Here is a 20646-nt window from a genome sequence, read left to right on the forward strand (position 1 = left end):
GGTCACCCTGTTGGGAGTTTTCTACAGGCCTCCGAAAAGTTCCAGAGATGTAGAGGAAAGGATTGCAAAGATGATTCTGGATAGGAGCGAAAGTAACAGGGTAGTTGTTATGGGGGACTTTAATTTTGCAAATATTGACTGGAAAAGCTATAGTTCGAGTACTTTAGATGGATCAGTTTTTGTCCAATGTGTGCAGGAGGGTTTCCTGACACAGTATGTAGATAGGCCAACAAGAGGCGAGGCCACATTGGATTTGGTACTGGGTAATGAACCAGACCAGGTGTTAGATTTGGAGGTAGGGGAGCACTTTGGTGATAGTGACCACAATTCGGTTACGTTTACTTTAGCGATGGAAAGGAATAGGTATATACCGAAGGGCAAGAGTTATAGCTGGGGGAAAGGAAATTATGATGTGATTAGGAGAGATTTAGAATGCATAGGCTGGGGAAGGAAACTGCATGGGATGGACACAATTGAAATGTGGAGCTTGTTCAAGGAACAGCTACTGGGTGTCCTTGATAAGTAAGTACCTGTCAAGCAGGGAGGAAATGGTGGAGCAAGGGAACCGTGGTTTACTAAAGAAGTTGAATCTCTTGTGAAGAGGAAGAAGGAGACTTATGTAAAGATGAGATGTGAAGGCTCAGTTAGGGCGCTTGAGAGTTACAGGTTAGCCAGGAAGGACCTAAAGAGAGAGTTAGGAAGAGCCAGGAGGGGACATGAGAAGTCTTTGGCAGGTAGGATCAAGGAAAACCCTAAAGATTTCTATAGGTATGTCAGGAATAAAAGAATGACTAGGGTAAGATTAGGGCCAGTCAAGGACAGTAGTGGGAAGTTGTGCGTGGAGCCTGAAGAGATAGGAGAGGTGCTAAATGAATATTTTTCATCAGTATTCACGCGGGAAAAAGACAATGTTGTCGAGGAGAATATTGAGATACAGGCTATTGGACTAGACGGGTGTGGTGAACCATCGTTGGTTCCCACTAGATAGTACTGAGCCAGGGTCTGGCCAGTACTACAAGTATGTATATATGTTGCTGTTGGGGTTAGGGATGGGTTGTTCTACTTGTTGCTGTTGGGGTTAGGGTTGGGTTGTTACACCTTGTATTATAGTTATTGTGGTATATCCCAGTCGGGCTCCGCCTCCTGGGAGAGGTATAAAGGTCTCTGCTCTGTCTGGGACCCCTCAGTCTGGGATCGTGTATATAATTAGTAGCTGTCTTGTTACAGCAAATAAAATTGATGCGCGTTATCACACACGAGGCTTGATGCTCAGGAAATAAAGGTGACTTTAATCTGCCTAGAGATTGGGAGAGTCAAATTAGTCACAGTACAATAGAGGAGGAATTTCTGGAGTGCACGCGGGATAGTTTTCTGGAGCAACACATTGAGGAACCAAGAAGGGAGCAGTCATCTTGAACTGGATGTTGTGCAATGTGAAAGGATTAGTTGGCAATCTAGTTATGAGAGAACCCTGGGGGACGAGTGACCATAATTCTTTGTCAAGGTGGATAATGATTATAGTTGATTCTGAGACCAGGGTCCTGAATCTCAATAAAGGTAACTATGATGGTATGGGGCATGAATTGGCCATGATGGACTGGGGAACATTACTGAAGGGAAGACAGTGGACAAGCAATGGCAGGCATTTAAAGAACCAATAGGTGAACTCCTGAAGGTGTTTATTCCTGTTTGGCGCAATAGTAGTAAGGGAATTGTGGCCAAACCGTGGCTTGCAAGGGCAATTAGAGACACTATCAGATTCAAGGAAGAAACATACAAATTGGCAAGAAAAAGCTATAGGCCTGAAGATTGGGAGAAGTTTAAAATTCAGCAAAGGAGGACCAAGCAATTGATTAAGAAGGGAAAAATAAATTATGAAAGTAAGGTAGCAAGGAACATAAAAACTGATTGTGAATGTTTCTACAGATATGTTGTGGGGTAAATTGAGATGACCGGTACTGTCTTTAACTATAGACAATGCAAAACTCATGAGGCACATCTCTGCATAAAGACATAACATTTATTTAAAACAAAAACACAACCAGCAGCTGATTGGAGATCACCAAAAGGATTAAGTAGCTCTGAAATAGAGTGACAAAAGCTTAGAACATAGAACAGTACAGCACAGAACAGGCCCTTCGGCCCACGATGTTGTGCCGAGCTTTATCTGAAACCAAGATCAAGCTATCCCACTCCCTATCATCCTGGTGTGCTCCATGTGCCTATCCAATAACCGCTTAAATGTTCCTAAAGTGTCTGACTCCACTATCACTGCAGGCAGTCCATTCCACACCCCAACCACTCTCTGCGTAAAGAACCTACCTCTGATATCCTTCCAATATCTCCCACCATGAACCCGATAGTTATGCCCCCTTGTAATAGCTCCATCCACCCGAGGAAATAGTCTTTGAATGTTCACTCTATCTATCCCCTTCATCATTCTATAAACCTCAATTAAGTCTCCCCTCCGCCTCCTCCGCTCCAGAGAGAACAGCCCTAGCTCCCTCAACCTTTCCTCATAAGACCTACCCTCCAAACCAGGCAGCATCCTGGTAAATCTCCTCTGCACTCTTTCCAGCGCTTCCACAACCTTCTTATAGTGAGGTGACCAGAACTGCACACAATATTCCAAATGTGGTCTCACCAAGGTCCTGTACAGTTGCAGCATAACCCCACGGCTCTTAAACTCCAACTCTTAAGCTTGCCGATGAATCTAATGTATGCAATCAAAAACAGATCAATTATAGTTTTTCTTATCAATTATAAACTGCCTTACATCAGTTTAAAATCAATAACATTTAGTAAGCACACATCAATAACATTCTCTGACATTCACCTCAGCCAATTGCATTCTACCATCCAGTATAATGATATCTTGGCCATCCATTTAACCTGGACACTAACTCCCATCTTGGCTAAAGTCACTTCCTGGTTGCCTGGTAACCCTAGATGCTTGCTACAGGGGTTAATTTTCACAGTAACTTCATTGCAGTGTTAATGTAAGCCTACTTGTGACACCAATAAATAAACTAAACTCAGTGGACGTTCCCACCGGACCATTGTCAATCTGGATGAACATGTGATTCTGTATCCAGGCACATCCTTATGCTGAGTCTAGACAATGAATGGACCTAGTCATAATGTTGCAAGATGTGTTCCCTCATAAGAAACCTTCCAATATGAATTTTGCTAACCACGGTGTTCCCAGGCCTTTGGCTCTGAACTCTTTGACTTTACCATCATCCCTTGCGGTAATCTGCTTTCTGCTGAAGTGAGCAATGGTCTATACCAGACTTAAAATATCAATATATGTTTTAAAATCATAATTACTTGTTTAATTCTCTCACTACATCCACATATGTGTAGACTATTTGTCTCATTAACTTATTAACTTTGTTTCAAGAATGAAACTTTGTTTCATGTCAGTGCCTTATGTATTCTGTCTAAAACCTTATTAACCGGTTGATAATTTCCCTCTTCATATATAAAGAGAAAAAGATTGACAAAAACAAAAATGAATGTAGGCTCCTTACAGTCAGAAACGGGAGAATTCATAACAGAGAAAAAAGAAATGGCTGAGGAATTAAATCCATACTTTGCTTCAGTCTTCACAAAGGAAGACATGAATAATGTGCCAGAAGTGCTGAGAGAAACATGTTTCAGTAAAGAGCTGAAATAAATCAGCATTAGTAGAGAAATGGTTTTGGGGAAATTGATGGGATTGAAAGTGGATAAGTCTCCAGGTCATGATAATTTTCATCCCAGAATACTTAAGGAAGTTGCCCTGGAAAGAGTAGATCCATTGGTGGTTATTTTCCAAAATTCTTTGGACTCTGGAATAGTTCCTACAGATTGGAAGGTATCTAATGTAAGCCGATTATTCAAAAAAGAAGGTAGGAAGAAAACAGGGAACTATAGACCAGTGAGCAACATCGGTACTGGGGAAGTTGTTAGATTATATTGTCAAGGATTTCATAACTCGGCATTTAGAAGGCAGTGGTATAATCAGACAAAATCAGCATGGATTTACAAAAGGGAAATCATGATTGACAAACCTATTGGAAATTTCTGAGGATGTATCTAGTAGAGTTGACCGAGGAGAACCAGTGGAAGTGCTTTATTTAGACTTTCAGAAGGCTTTCGACAAGATCTCACATAATAGACTACTATGTAAAGTTAAAGCATATGGGATTGCAGGTAATGTCTTGAGATGGATAGAAAGCAAAGAGTTGGCATAAATGGATCTCTTTCTGATTGGCAGTCAGTGACTCGTGGGCTTCAGCAGGGAACTGTGCTAGGACCCCAATTGTTCACATTATGTATTAATGATTTGGGAGAGGGAACTGAATGTATTATCTCCAAATTTGCAGATGATACAAAGTTGGGTGGGAGGATGATCTGTGAGGAGGATGCAGAGATGCTTCAGCGTGATTTGGACAAGCTGAATGTGTGGGTATCTGCATGGCAGATGCAGTATAATGTGGATAATTGTGAGGTTATCCACTTTGGTAGCAATAATAGGAAGACAGATTATTACTTGAATGGGTGTAAATTGAGAGAGGTGGATACTCAATGAGACCTTGGAGTCCTTGTGCATTAGTCGCTGAAATTAAGCACACAGGTAGTAAAGAAGGCAAATGGTATGTTGGCTTTCATAGCGAGAGGATTTGAGTATAGGGATAGGGATGTTTTGCTGCAATTGTATACGGAGTTGGTGAGGCCACACCTGGAGTATTGTGTGCAGTTTTGGTGTCCTTATCTGAGGAAGGATGTCCTTGCTATAGAGGGAGTACAGCAAAGGTTTACCAGGCTAATCCCGGGGTGGCAGGTCTGCTATATGAAGAGATACTAAGTCGGTTAGGATTATATTCACTGGAGTTTAGAAGAGTGAATCGGGATCTCATAGAAACTTATAAAATTCTAACAGAGTTAGAGAGGGTAGAATTAGAAAGAATGTTCCAATGGTGGGGGAGTCCAGAACTCGGGATCATAGTTTGAGGATAAGGGGTAAACCTTTTTGAACTGAGGTGAGGAGAAATTTCTTCATTCAGAGGGTGGTGAATGTGTGGAATTCACTACCACAGAATGTAGTTGAGGCAAAAATGTTGTCTGATTTCAAGAATAAATTAGATATAGCTCTTGGGGCTAAAGGGATCAAGGGATATGGGAGGAAGAGGAGATCAGGATATTGATTTCGATGATCAGCCATGATCAAGATGAATGGTGGAGCAGGCTTGAAGGGTCGAATGGTCTAATCCTGCTTCTAGTTTCTATGAAAATGTTCCTAAGGAAGTGAAATCACTCACAAAATACAAATTGGACAGAATTTTCCTGTCCCGTCCACCACAGGAAATGTAGCGGATGGGACATTGACCTCGGGTTCATTAGTTCCTTGACCTCGGGTGGAAATTCCCGGTCTTGGGGCAAACGTGGCTGAAAGGTCCTGCCCATTGATACAAATGTCCAGAGGTTGACTATAAATTGTAAAACTAACAAAAGAACTGTACAGGGAGGAGTGAAAAGTGCAGAGTGGTGATTCTTCTGTTGAAATCATTGCAAGCCTGAAAATTCAGAGTAAATAAAAATCGTATTTAATAATTAACAAATCTGGGTTTAATAAGAAAAATGAGCATAGAAGCAGATATAAAAGCATTGGAAAGGTCGCTGAGGGGAAACCTGATAGAAATCCACAAAATTATGAGAGGCATAGGCTGGATAGATAGTAATGTATTATAATTAACATTTTCTTGTTTAATAAACTTTTTATTCTCTTGTTAAATGTTAACACATTTTACGACCTTGCTAATCTCGAAACCGTAAAATCCCGCCCGAAGTCAACGGACCTCTCTATGTTCCACCCCTCGCCCGTTCCGATTGTCGTGGCGGGCATGGCGGTAAAATCCCGGCCAGTGATTGTGTTCATCCATGGCTCTAAATAGAAAATAGAAGTTAGGATCTGTCGAGCCAGGTTCCATTCAGAGACCTGACTGTGCAGGAATAACGTCAGCTGGGATCGTAGTACTTTAAGAGTTGTTATTGTTGTCTGATTTATTGGTTCTGTACATACTGGTTGGGTGGATAGTGACAACACAGCAGTGTCATGAAAGCATGCAGGTGGCAGTGGAAGTGGGTTAATAGTGAGGAAATGTGAGGGGAAGGTTTTAGTGGACATAATAGTCTTTAATACAACCTTGACAAAGTCCCAAAGATCCAAGGTAGGCCTTCTAACCAGCCCACATTGGTACTTGCCCGCATCTGTGCCACATCTGAACCTGACTTGATCCCATGCCTCCCTAGCCATTACTAAAAATATAAATGTGAGGGCCATTTATATGGAGACTAGTCATGTTGATTTAGGAAATGGTTTCACGCGATCTTCTCACCTCATTGTAGAAACTCTGGCCTCTCTGACATTTCATCAGCACAATTAACCAATTGATTTTTGCGCACGTTTAGTCTGTGTCTTAATCTGTGCCTACAGGTCGGAATTCTGGCAATCCAGATCCTATGGACACGGGATTCAGAGGATGCAATTAAACTTGCAAAAGACAGTAAAAAGATTATGCAAACAACTAATCAGAAATTCCTGGACCTTCTGAATGCCCTTATCAGCCAAACAACGCATGACCTGATGACATTTCAAAGAATCCAGTTTGAAACTCTTGTTACCATTCATGTTCACCAGAGGGATATATTTGATGACTTGGTATGGTGAAAGAACTTAATCACAGTTTGTTGTTACAATTTACTGCTGTTGTTTTATGTCAACTGTTAAATGAATCCCTATTCCTAATAGAGTTAGTGAGTCCGGGATGGAATGGTCTGGGCTCACTTACCTCTGTGACTTCGCTGGCGGAGGTTCTCTCAAGCAAAGATCATGTATGGTCCCTATCAACTGGGACCAACCAGATGTGATGGCCTCACCAGTAGAACCAGAGGACATTGAGGCCCCCCCAGGAGGTCGGGGCAGGGGTATCCCCCTAGGGCAATGTCAGCCTGGCACCCTGGCACTGCCAGTATGTCAGGTTGGCAGTGCCCCCTAGGCACAGAGCAGTGCCAAGGTAGTGGGGTCTGAGGGGGTGGAACCTGAAGGGGGCAGGGCCAGACCAGGGCAGGCCATACGGTCAGGGGGTGACCACGGTGCACTCTGCAACAGTGATCGGTGGGAGGGTATGGGGTAACTGCTGCCACTCTAACAACGATCGGGGAGGGGGGGTGGTTGCGATTGGTCCAAGCTGGGGGTGGAGGGGAGTTAAAATCGGCTGGGGAGCAGATGGGGGTTTTGGCCACAAAGGCCAGCTATAGCTATAGCTCTTAGAGCACAGAAATCTGCACATGCGCAATGGTGCCCTCTGCTGCTACCAGCTGGTTTTGGACAACATAGGCCCTGCTCTCTCCCCCTGCTGGCAGAAAACAAGTTTAGTAAGATTTTTTTGACTAAGTCAGGTAAACTTCGACTTTTATGTCACCCAAAAAATGGTGCAAATTCCTCTCATATTCACGCTCATTCAGGCCTTAGAATTTTTTTGGTACAATTGCCTCCCCTATCTTTCTGACATATGCAAGCCTGCAAGTAGTCTTGCATTGTAGCGTCACCTGGTTGACACCTCACTTAGGTATGCTTGGTGCCTTTCTTATCATGCTCTATACTTTATTTGAACAAGGATCAGTTTCCAGCTGGATATGCCAGGCTATGGGGATACAGATTTTATTGAATATAATAATGCAGCTGCTGCTAATAGGTCATAGATATGTTCATTATTTAACATGTTATTTTCTATTTAGGATGCTGTTACTCATAGACATGTGAATCTTATACTCTTTATCTGTTCCATTTGTTCTCAATAGGTCAAAATGCATATTAGAACAATAAATGACTTTGAATGGTTGAAACAAAGCAGAGTTTATTTTCGAGATGAAACACAGGATATCAGAGTAGGCATCACTGATGTGGAATTTATCTATCAGAATGAATTTCTGGGCTGTACTGATCGACTTGTTATCACACCCTTGACAGACAGGTGAGGGTAGATCTTTCACAATGCTCTCTAATTTTGTAATTATTTGCATTATTACCGTCAAACTATTACAATGATAAACTTATCTTGATAATCAACACTTTGCGGGCTGTATTTTTCTCTCAATTAGCTAGCTCAATAACTCCTGGTCCCCAAATTACAGATCCACACCTTAACTCTCCCACCCTGACCCAATCTGGACTCTCAGAAACAATAAAGGCAGAGTATTTGAATCTAGCCTTCACTAATGGGTTATTGTGCAATGCCACCGCTATGAAAAATTACATTTGAAGAGAGATATTTGGGGAGAGCTGGGCCCCTCAGTTGCTGAGCATTTAGGTGACAGTGACAATTGTGTCATAAGTTAGGTTGGCCATGGAAAAAGGCAAAGACCAATCCAAAGCAGGGATAATTAGTTGCGGGAAATCCAACTTTGATGGGATGAGAATGTATCTGAGTCTTTTAGGGAAGCTGCAACGGGTAGGTTGCATATGAACCAGAATGGGATCATTATCTTTGCAGGGAGGTTTTCTGGTGCTGTGGGGAGGGGGATTTAAACTAATTTGGCAGAGGAATAGGTTACAAAATGGTGGTACAGTAGGGAGTAATGCACAGAAAAAAAAAGAAGAAAATCCAAGTCTGTCTGGAAGGTAGTGCAAAGAGACACATGTTAAGGCACAAGAGAATATGGCAAGGTTGGATGGCATGCATTGTAATGCAAGGAACCTTACGGGTAAGGCAGATGAATTGAGGGTGTCAATTAACACATGGAAGTATGGTATTATTGCTATCACAAAGAGATGTTTGAGGGAGGGGCAGAATTTGTATTCCAGGACACAATATCTTCAGCTGTGGAGGGGTGGCGACAGTTTAAAAGGGGAGGTGGTGTTGTAATATTGATCAAGGAGGCAATTATTACAGTAAGGGGGGATGACATCTTAACAGACTCCTCAACTGAACAAAGTAGAGGACCAGAGGGACACAGAAACATAGAACCATTGAAGATAGGAGCAGGGGGAGGCCATTTGGCCCTTCGAGTCTGCTCCACCATTCATTAAGGTCATGGCTGATCATCCAACTCAATAGCCTAATCCTGCTTTTTCCCCATAACCTCTGATCCCATTTGCCCCAAGTGCTACATCCAGCCACCTCTTGAATGCATTCAATGTTTTGGTATCAACCACTTCCTGTGGTAATGAATTTCACAGACTCAGGGGTGAAGAAATGTCTCCTCATCTACATCCTAAATGGTCTACCCTGAATCCTCAGACTGTGACCCCTGGTTCTGGACTCCCCCACCATCAGGAACATCTTCCCTTCATCTACCCTGTCTAGACCTGTTAGAATTTTAAAAGTCTCTATGCGATTCCCCCTCATTCGTCTGAACTCCAGTGAAAACAATCCTAACCTAGTCAATCTCTCCTTATACATCAGTCCCGCCAACCCTGGAATCAGCCTGGTAAACCTTCGCTGCACTCCCTCGAGAGCAAGAACATCCTTCCTCAGAAAAGGAGACCAAAACTGCGCACAATACTCTAGGTGTGGCCTCACCAAGGCCCTGTATGGTTTCAACTTCACATCCCTGCTCCTCACTCGAAACCTCTCGCAATGAAGGCCAACATGCCATTTGCCTTCTTTACCGCCTGCTGCACCTATATGTTTACACTCAGTGACTGGTGCACAAGGACACCCAGGTCCCGCTGAACACTCCCCTCTCCAAATTTACAGCCATTCAAGTAGTAATCTGCCTTCTTGTTTTTGCTTCCAAAGTGAATAACCTCGCATTTATCCCAATTATACTGCATCTGCCATTGATTAGCCCACTCACCCAACCTGTCCAGATCATGCTGAAGGATCTCTGCATCCTCGTCACAGTTCACCCTCCCACACAACTTGGTATCATCTGCAAAACTTTGAGATGTTACATTTTATTCCCTCATCCAAATCATTAATATAAGCTAATTACCTGGGGTGAGCATCCTCATTGTTCGACCGGAGCAAAGGAGAGAGGAGCGATTTGTGAGTTCAACTAAAGGGGTAAGAAATTGATTATTTTTACTTACTTTTTCACAGAGTTTCTTGTTGTAGTAGTTTAAATTTGAAAAGCGACCTGGGAAGGCATTTTGTTTTTTTTTTAAGCGTGCGGGCGGTTTAAAAAGCAGGCCGCAGTATCCAGCGGGCAGCGTTGAAAGCGGGCAGCAGAGTGAGAAGGGAGCAGAGTGAGAGCTGAAGGGCTTTGGCTCTAAGGGCTTAGGCGGAAAGGGCGAGACGGGGTAAGTTTAATTCTTAAGTACGTTCCTCTGTGTTCCTTGAAATAAGAAGGGAAATTATGAGTGTGAGGCCAGGCTGTTGTTCCCAATGTAGGACGTGGGAGGTCCTGGAGGCTCCTGGCCTCCCGGACGTCCACATCTGTGACGGGTGTGTCGAGCTGCGGTTCCTAAGGGACCAGCTCGACGATCTGCGTCTGGTTAGGGAAAATGAGGAGGTGATAGACAGGAGCTATCAGCAGGTGGTCACACCAGGGCCACCAGAGGCAGACAAGTGGGTAACGTCCAGGAAGGGGAAAGCTCGGGTGATAGAGAGGACCCCGGTGGATGTGCCCCTTCACAATAAGTACTCCTGTCTGAGTACTGCTGGAGGGGACAGCCCACCTGGGGGAAGCAGCAGTGGCCGTGTCTCTGGAGCAGAGTCCGGCCCTGTAACTCAGAGGGCTAAGGAAAGGAGGAGGAAAGCAATATTAATCGGGGACTCAACAGTAAGGGAGTCGGACAGGCGTTTTTGCTGAGGCAGACGGGAGTCTCGGAACAGCTTCTTCCTTGTTGCCATCAGCCTTTTGAATGGACTTACCTTGCATCAAGTTGATCTTTCTCTCCACCCTAACTATGACTGGAACACTACATTCTGCACTCTCTCGTTTCCTTCTCTATGAACGGTATGCTTTGTCTCTATCGTGCAAAAGAACAATACTTTTCACTGTATGTTAATACATGTGACAATAATAAATCAAATCAAAAAACCCGGTGGGAGAGTGCTCAAAACTTGCCATTCTATACACCATAGACAGATAGAAAAAAGAATTTTATAACCAGAGTGCCAATTGTTAAAAATGATTTAACTTGCCCGGCAAGCTTCCCTGATAACTCGGTTATTAATTGATAGGACGGCACGGTGGCACAATGGTTAGCACTGCTGCCTCACAGTGCCAGGGACTTGGGTTCGATTCCCAGCTTGGGTGACTGTCTATGTGGAGTTTGCACGTTCTCCCCGTGTCTTTCCTCCAGGTGCTCCAGTTTCCTCCCACGTTCTGAAAGATGTGTTGGTTAGGTGCATTGACCCGAACAGGTGGCGACTAGGGGAATTTCACGGTAACTTCATTGCAGTGTTAATGTAAGCCTTACTTGTGACTAATAAATAAACTTTAGTTGGAGAAAATCTTTGAAACGAATGGGTTTCAGATGTTTCAGAAAGGACAGAGAGGGAGGCAAAAGAGGGGGGGGAGTGGCACTGCTGATCAGGGATAGTGTCACAGCTGTAGAGAAGGTGGAAGCCGTAGAGGGATTGTCTACAGAGTCTCTGTGGGTGGAGGTTCGGAGCGGGAAGGGGTCGATAACTTTGCTGGGTGTTTTCTACAGGCCGCCCAATAGTAACAGGGATGTTGAGGAGCAGATAGGGAAACAGATCCTGGAGAGATGTCGCAATAACAGTGTTGTCGTGATGGGAGACTTTAATTTCCCAAACATCGATTGGAATATCCCGAGGGTAAGGGGTTTAGAACATAGAAAGCCACAGCACAAACAGGCCCTTCGGCCCACAAGTTGCGCCGATCACATCCCCACCTCTAGGCCTATCTATAGCCCTCAATCCCATTAAATCCCATGTACTCATCCAGAAGTCTCTTAAAAGACCCCAACGAGTTTGCCTCCACCACCACCGACGTCAGCCGATTCCACTCACCCACCACCCTCTGAGTGAAAAACTTACCCCTGACATCTCCTCTGTACCTACCCCCCAGCACCTTAAACCTGTGTCCTCTCGTAGCAACCATTTCAGCCCTTGGAAATAGCCTCTGAGAGTCTACCCTATCCAGACCTCTCAACATCTTGTAAACCTCTATCAGGTCACCTCTCATCCTTCGTCTCTCCAGGGAGAAGAGACCAAGCTCCCTCAACCTATCCTCATAAGGCATGCCCCCCAATCCAGGCAACATCCTTGTAAATCTCCTCTGCACCCTTTCAATGGCTTCAACGTCTTTCCTGTAATGAGGTGACCAGAACTGCGCGCAGTTTGAATGGGGAGGAGTTTGTGAGGTGTGTTCAGGAGGGTTTCCTGACACAGCTTGTGGATAAATCTACAAGAGGAGAGGCTGTACTCGATCTGGTACTGGCTAATGAGCCTGGACAGGTGCCAGATCTCTCAATGGGGGAGCATCTTGGGGATGGTGATCGTAACTTTATCTCCTTTACGCTAGCATTGGAAAGAGATAGGATCAGGCAAGCGAGGAAAGTGTTTATCTGGAGTAAGGGGAAATATGAAGCCATCAGGCAGAAGATTAGAGGCGTAAATTGGAAGGAGGCATTCTCGAGGAAAAGTAAGGAAAAGTATGGTAAGGTTATATAAGGCATTGGTGAGGCCGAATTTGGAGTATTGTGTACAGTTTTGGTCACCTAGTTACAGGAAGGATGTAAATAAGATTGAAAGAGTGCAGAGAAGGTTCACAAGGATGTTGCCGGGACTTGAGAAGCTGAGTTACAGAGAGAGATTGAATAGGTTGGGACTTTATTCCCTGGAGCGTAGAAGATTGAGGGGAGATTTGATAGAGGTGTATAAGATTTTGATGGGTATAGATAGAGTGAATGCAAGCAGGCTTTTTCCGCTGAGGCTAGGGGAGAAAAAAACCAGAGGGCATGGGTTAAGGGTGAAAGGAGAAAAGTTTAAAGGGAATATTAGGGGGGGCTTCTTCACGCAGAGAGTGGTGGGAGTGTGGAATGAGCTGCCGGATAAAGTGGTAAATGCGGGGTCACTTTTAACATTTAAGAAAAACTTGGACGGGTTCATGGATGAGAGTGGTGTGGAGGGATATGGTCCAAGTGCAGGTCAGTGGGACTAGGCATAAAATGGTTCGGCACAGACAAGAAGGGCCAAAAGGCCTGTTTCTGAGCTGTAATTTTCTATGGTTCTATGGTTCTACTGAAGTAAGGTGGCAGATTTTCAAGGAATGTTTGTCTGGAGTTCTGCATGACAACGATCCAATGAGACAGGGAGGTGTTGGTAGGTTACAGGAACCGTGGTGCCCGAAAGCTGCGCTGAACCTAGTCAAAAAGAAAAGGAAAGCGTACAAAAGGTTCAGAGAGCTAGATGATGATAGGGATCTAGATGAGTATACGGCTTGTAGGAAGGGACGTAAGAAAGAAATTAGGAGAGCCAGAAGGGATCACGAGAAAGCCTGGGCAGGTAAGATTAAGGAGAACCCTAAGGTGTTCTATAAATATGTGAAGAGTAAAAGGATGAGATGTGAAGGAATAGGACCTATAAAAGGTGAAGGTGAGAAAGTCTGTACAGTACCGGAAGAAATAGCAGAGGTGCTTAATGAATATTTTACCTCGGTATTCACGGTGGAAAAATACCTGGGTGGTTGTACTACAGGATTGAGGCAGACTGAAAAGTTTGAGTCTGTGGACATTAAGAAAGAGGATGTGTTGGAAATTTTGAATAGCATCAAGATAGATAAGTCACCAGGACCGGATGGGATGTACCCCAGGTTACTGTGGGAGGCGAGAGAAGAGATTGCAGAGCCTCTGGCGATGATCTTTGCATCGTCAATGGAGACGGGAGAGGTTTCGGAGGATTGGAGGATTGAGGATGTGGTTCTTATATTCAAGAAAGGGAATAGGGATAGCCCAGGAAATTACCGACCGGTGAGTCTAACCTCTCTGATGGAGAAGATCCTGAGGGACAGGATTTATGAACATTTAGAGAAGTTTAGTATGCTCAAAAGTAGTCAGCATGGCTTTGTCAAAGGCAAATCGTGCCTTATGAGCCTGGTGGAGTTCTTTGAAAATGTGACTAAACACATTGACGAAGGAAAAGTGGTAGATGTGGTTTACATGGACTTCAGCAAGGCGTTTGATAAGGTCCCCCATGCAAGACTTCTCGAGAAAGTGAGAGGGCATGGGATCGAAGGGGCTGTTGCCTTGTGGATCCAGAACTGGCTTGCCTGCAGAAGGCAGAGAGTGGTTGTAGATGGATCTTTTTCTGAATGGAGGCCGGCCACCAGTGGAGTGCCCCAGGGATCTGTTCTGGGACCCTTGCTGTTTGTCATTTTCATAAATGACCTGGATGAGGAAGTGGAGGGATGGGTTGGCAAGTTTGCCGACGACACGAAGGTTGGTGGTGTTGTGGATAGGTTGGGGGAATGTCAGAAGCTGCAGCATGACACAGATAGGATGCAACAGATGAAGTGGCAGATGGACTTCAACCCGGATAAATGTGTAGTGGTCCATTTTGGCAGGTCAAATGGGATGAAGGAGTATAATATCAAGGGTAAGACTCTTAGCAGTGTAGAGGATCAGAAGGACCTTGGGGTCCGGGTCCATTGGACTCTTAAATCGGCCTCGCAAGTAGAGGAGGTGGTTAAGAAGGCGTATGGTGTGCTGGCCTTCATCAATCGAGGGATTGAGTTTAGGAGTCGGGAGATAATGATGCAGCTTTATAAGACCCTCATCAGACCCCACTTGGAGTATTGTGCTCAGTTCTGGTCGTCTCATTACAGGAAGGATGTGGAAATGATTGAAAGGGTGCAGAGGAGATTTACAAGGATGTTGCCTGGATTGAGTGGCATGCCTTACGAGGATAGGTTGAGGGAGCTCGGTCTTTCCTCCTTGGAGAGACGAAGGATGAGAGGTGACCTGATAGAGGTGTACAAGATGTTGAGAGGTATAGATCGGGTGGATTCTTGGAGGCTTTTTCCCAGGGCTGAAATGGCTGCTACGAGAGGACACAGGTTTAAGGTGCTGGGGAGTAGGTACAGAGGAGATGTCAGGGGTAAGTTTTTCACTCAGAGGGTGGTGGGTTAGTGGAATCGGCTGCCGTCAGTGGTGGTGGAGGCAAACTCGATAGGGTCTTTTAAGAGACTGCTGGATGAGTACATGGTTATAGGTAAGCCTATATATAAGCCTAGGTAGGTAGGGACATGGCCGGCGCAACTTGTGGGCCGAAGGGCCCGTTTGTGCTGTATTTTTTCTATGTTCTATATTGTGAATAGCTGGGGTCCCAGCACCGATCCCTGTGGCACCCCACTAGTTACTACATGCCAATTTGAAAAGCACCCATTAATTCCTCTCTGCCAACCAGATTTTTATCCATCTCAATACACTTCCTCCAATCCCATGCGCTTTAATCTTGCACAATAATCTCTTATACGGGACTTCATCAAAAGCTTTCTGAAAGTCCAAATATACCACATCTACTGGTCCCCCCTTGTCAACTCTACTCGTTACATCTTCAAAGAATTCCAACAGATTGGTCAAGCATGATTTCCCCTTCATAAATCCATACTGACTCTGTCTGATCCTGCCACTGCTTTCTAAATGCTCTGCTATAAAGTCTTTGACAATGGATTCGAGAATTTTCCCCAATACCGACGTTAAGCTTACTGGTCTATAATTCCCTGTTTTCTCTCTACCTCCCTTTTTGAATATTGGAGTGACATTCACTACCCTTCAACCTGCAGGGACTGTTCCAAAGTCTATAGAATCCTGGAAGATGACCACCGATGCATCTGCTATTTCTGGAGCCTCTTCCTTCAGGACTCTGGGAGATAGATTATCAGGCCCTGGGAATTTATCCGCCTTCAATCCCATCAACTTTCCCAGCACTAATATTGATCTCCCTCAGTTCTTCCCTCTCACTAAATCTTGCATTCTCCAACATTTCTGGCATCTGATTTGTGTCCTCTTCTGTGAAGACAGAACCAAAGTATGTATTCAGCTGCTCAGCCATTTCTTTGTCCCCTATTATACATTCCCCTGTTTCTATCTGTAGGGGACCTACATTTGTCTTCACCAACCTCTTTCCCTTCACCTTTCTATAGAAACTCTTAGTGTCAGTCTTTATGTTCCCTGCAAGCTTACTTTCGTACTGTACTTTCCCCTTCTTAATCAATCCCTTGGTCCTTCTTTGCTGAATTTTAAACTGCTCCCAATTCTCAGACCTATTATTTTTCTTGGCCAATCTGTATGCTTCTTCCTAGATTGGGTTCTCTTTCTAATTTCCTTTGTAAGCCATGGATTGGCTCTCTTACCCATTTTGCTTTTGTGCCAGACAGTAATAAGCAGTTGCTGCAGTTCCCCCATGCATTCCGTGAATGTTTGCCATTGTCTATCCACTGTCATCCCTTTAAATAACACTCCCCAATCTATCAAGGACAACCCACGCCTCATATCCTCATAATTTCCTTTATTAAAATTCAGCACCCTAGTCTCTGAATCAACTACTTCACTCTCCATCTTGATAAAAAATTCTATCATGATATGGTCGCTCATCCCCAAGAGGTCTCGTACAGCTAGATTGGCAATGATTCTCTTCTCATTACACAGTACCCAGTCTAAGATGGCCTGCTCTCTAGTTGGTTCCTCCACATATTGGTCAAGAAAACTATCCTGTATACACTCCAAGAATTCCCCCTCTACAGCATTGTGGCAAATTTGATTTGCCCTATCTATGTGCAGATTAAAATCACTCATGATCATCGATATTCTCTTATCACTAGCATCTCTAATTTTGTGTTTAATGCCATTCCCAACATCACCACTGCAGTTTGGGTGTCTATATATGACACCCACTAATGTTTTTTGCCGCTTGGTATTTCTCAACTCCATCCATACAGACTCCACGTTGTCAGAGCCAATATCCTTTCTCACTATTGTGTTAATTTCCTCTTTAACCAGCAGTGCCACTCCACCACCTTTTTCTTTATGCCTGTCCTTCCTAAATATTGAATACCCTGGGACATTCAATTCTCATCCCTGGTCATCCTGCAGCCATGTCTCCGTAATCCCAATTATATCGAACCCGTTTATATCTGTCTGCGCAATTAGTTCATCCACTTTATTGCAAATGCTCCGCGCATTAAGGCACAGAGCCTTTAAGCTTGTCTTTTTAACGTTGCTTGTCTTGATCCCAGTACTTTTTTCCACAACCCTGTTTCAACTTTGTCCTTTGTTTCTCTGTCTATCACTTTTCTTATTCCCTTTTCTACCTTTTGTTTTTCTCCTTGCTCCCTCCTTACATAGGTTCCCATCCCCCTGGCATATTAGTTTAAACCCTCCCCAACTGCTCTCGCAAACACTCCCCCTCAGACATCAGTCCCAGTCCTGCCCAGGTGTAACCCGTCCAATTTGTACAGGTTCCACCTCCCCCAGAACCGGTCCCAATGCCCCAGGAATCTGAAACCCTTCCCCTCACACCATCTCTTAAGCCACATATTTATCCGATATATCCTGTCATTTCTACTCTGACTGGCACGTGGCACCAGTAGTAATCCTGAGATGACTACCTTTGAGGTCCAATTTCTTAACTTTCTTCCTAGCTCCCTGTATTCTGCTTTTAGGATCTCATCCCATTTTTTACCTATGTCGTTTGTACCAATGTGTACTACAACCATTGGCTATTCGCCCTTCCCCTTCAGAATGTCTGCAGCCACTCCAAGACATCCTTGACCCTAGCACCAGGGAGGCAACTTACCATCCTGGAGTCTCATTTGCAGCCACAGAAACACCTGTCTATGCCCCTTACAACTGAATCCCCTATATTGCACTGGCACACTCTCTACCCCTCCCCTCTGCAGCAGAACCAACCATGGAGCAACGAGTTTGGCTGTTGCTGCTTTCCCCAGAGAGGTTATTCCCCTCAACAGTATCCAAAGCGGTATATCTGTTTTGCAGGGGAATGGCCACAGGAGATTCCTGCACTACCTGCCTATCTCTCTCGCTCTGTCTGGTGGTCACCCATTCCCTTCCTGCCTGTGGAGTCTGAGCCTGCAGTGTGACCACCTCTCCAAACGTGCTATCCACAATGCTCTGACTCGCGGATGCTCCACAGTGTCTCCAGCTGCCGCTCCAGTTCTGAAACTCAAGCTTCCAGGAGCTGTAACTGGAGACACTTCCTGCACACATGCTGACCCAGGGGACTGGAACTGTCCCCAGCCTGCCACATGGAGCAAGAGGAACAAACCACAGCTTGGAGTAATCCTGTCATGTCTTACCCTTCAAAGATGTTTTGTTTCAGATTATATCCAATTCTCTGGGGCCCTTCTTTCTTGCTCCTTGTTACTACCGAATATAACCTTTACAAACTATAAACCACAGAAATTACATGGAAACACTATTGTAGTGTACAACAACTATAATGCCAAGAGTAAAACAAAAAGAAAAAATTACTTACCAGTCACCAACCAATCGCTGACCTGCTGGTTGTGATGGCATGGTTCGATTTCCTTCCAGCTGTCACTTGCCCTCAGATCTCCCTTGCAGGTCCGCCTCTCCCGAAGATGAGCACCTCTTCCTGCTCGGCACCGAATACCCACTCTGGCTGAACCCACTCACTCTGGCTGCAGTCTCTCTCCCACTGGGTGTGCCTCACATCTGTGGTGGGTAAGTTGTTGGAAAGTATTTTGAGAGACAGGATCTACAGGCATTTGGAGACGCAAGGACTGATTAGGAACAGTCAGCATGGCTTTGTGAGTGGAAAATCATGTCTCACAAATTTGATTGCGTTTTTTGAAGGGGTAATCAAGAAGGTAGACGAGGGCAGTGCAGTTCATGTTGTCTACATGGACTTTAGCAAGGCCTTTGACAAGGTATCGCACGGTAGGTTGTTGCATAAGGTTGAATCACACGGGATCCAGGGTGAGGTATCTAAATGGATACAAAATTGGCTTGATGACAGAAGCCAGAGGTTGGTTGTAGAGAATTGTTTTTCAAACTGGAGGCCTGTGACCAGCAGTGTGCCTCAGGGGTCAGTGTTATGTCCACTGTTATTTGTCATTTATATTAATGATTTGGATGAGAATATTGGGGGCATGGTTAGTAAGTTTGCAGATCTAGAAACGAAACCTCTACAAGATTAAAATGAACCCCGGAGGTCTATTATAATATACACTGGGCTGTAGTCCTGTATTATAGTTCAAACAGAAAATGCCAATAATTAGGTTTCTATTTTGAATACACCAAGATTGGTGGCATAGTGGACAGTGAAGAAAGTTATCTCCAATTGCAACGGTATCTTGATCAATTGGGCCGACAAATGGCAGCTGACAAATGGCAGATGGAGTTTAACTTAGACAAATGCGAAGTGATGCATTTTGGTAGATTGAACCAGGGCAGGACTTACTCAGTTAATGGTAGGGCGTTGGGGAGAGTTACAGAACAAAGAGTTCGAGGGGTACATGTTCATAGCTCCTTGAAAGTGGAGTCACAGGTGGACTGAGTGGTGAAGAAGGCATTCAGCATGCTTGGTTTCATCGGTCAGAACATTGAATACAGGAGTTGGGACATCTTGTTGAAGTTGTACAAGACATTAGTAAGGCCACACTTGGAATACTGTGTACAGTTCTGGTCACCCTATTATAGAAAGGATATTATTAAACTAGAAAGGGTGCAGAAGAGATTTACTAGGATGCTACCGGGACTTGATGGTTTGAGTTATAAGGAGAGGCTGGTTAAACTGGGACTTTTTTCTCTGGAGCGTTGAAGGCTGAGGGGTGATCTTTTGAAGGTCTATAAAATAATGAGGGGCACAGATCAGATAGATAGTCAATATCTTTTCCCAAAGATAGGGGAGTCTAAAACTAGAGGGCACAGGTTTAAGGTGAGAGGGGAGAGATACAAATGTGTCCAGCGGGGCAATATTTTCACACAGAGGGTGGTGAATGTCTGGAACAAGTTACCAGAGGTGGTAGTAGAGGCGCGTACAATTTTTGCTTTTAAAAAGCATTTAGACAGTTACATGGGTAAGATGGGTATAGAGGGATGCGGGCCAAATGCAGGTAATTGGGATTAGTTTAGGGATTTTTTAAAAAGGCGGCATGGACAAATTGGGCCGAAGGGCCTGTTTTCATGCTGTCAGCCTCTATGACTTGCTAAAGCCACTGCCTAATATGCAACTGAGGTGAGCTGGGATGACTCACACACGAGTCTAAAATTCCTAAGTGTTCACACCTATTGAGGCCCTAATCAGGCTTCAATTGATTGACAGATACCTGCCACTTAGCTAACTGGGTCTGTTGTTTGTTGGACTGCATGTCCAAAAATCTCTGAAAGCAGCAAGACAGGTGGATCAGGTTAAGGCATATAGGATACTTGTTTTTATTAGCCGAGGTGTAGAATATAAAAGCAGGGAGGTTATGATGGAGCTGTATAAAATGCTTGTTACGCTACTGTGTGCAGTTCTGGTCATCACACTATGGGAAGGATATGTTTGCACTATGTTTGCAGAGGAGATTGACCAGAATGTTGCTCTTGCTAAAGCAGTTCAGCTATGAAGAAAGGCTGTTTAAGCTGGGGTTGTTTTCCTTAGAACAGAGAAGGCTGAGGGGGACCTGATCGAGGTGTAAAAAATTGAGTCACATAGA

General features: G+C 44.4%; 1 protein-coding gene across 1 annotated transcript in view; it reads left to right on the forward strand.

The window, feature by feature from the left end:
* Positions 1–20646, forward strand: part of LOC144493945 (dynein axonemal heavy chain 8-like) — a 1745965-nt gene that overhangs the window by 1172981 nt on the left and 552338 nt on the right. Inside the window, exons 45-46 of the mRNA XM_078213522.1 lie at positions 6482–6706; positions 7849–8021. Of these exons, the coding sequence (XP_078069648.1) occupies positions 6482–6706; positions 7849–8021 (398 nt within the window). The remainder of the gene's footprint in view (positions 1–6481; positions 6707–7848; positions 8022–20646) is intronic.

The sequence above is a fragment of the Mustelus asterias genome, chromosome 5 (assembly GCF_964213995.1).
Source record: "Mustelus asterias chromosome 5, sMusAst1.hap1.1, whole genome shotgun sequence".
Taxonomy (NCBI): domain Eukaryota; kingdom Metazoa; phylum Chordata; class Chondrichthyes; order Carcharhiniformes; family Triakidae; genus Mustelus; species Mustelus asterias.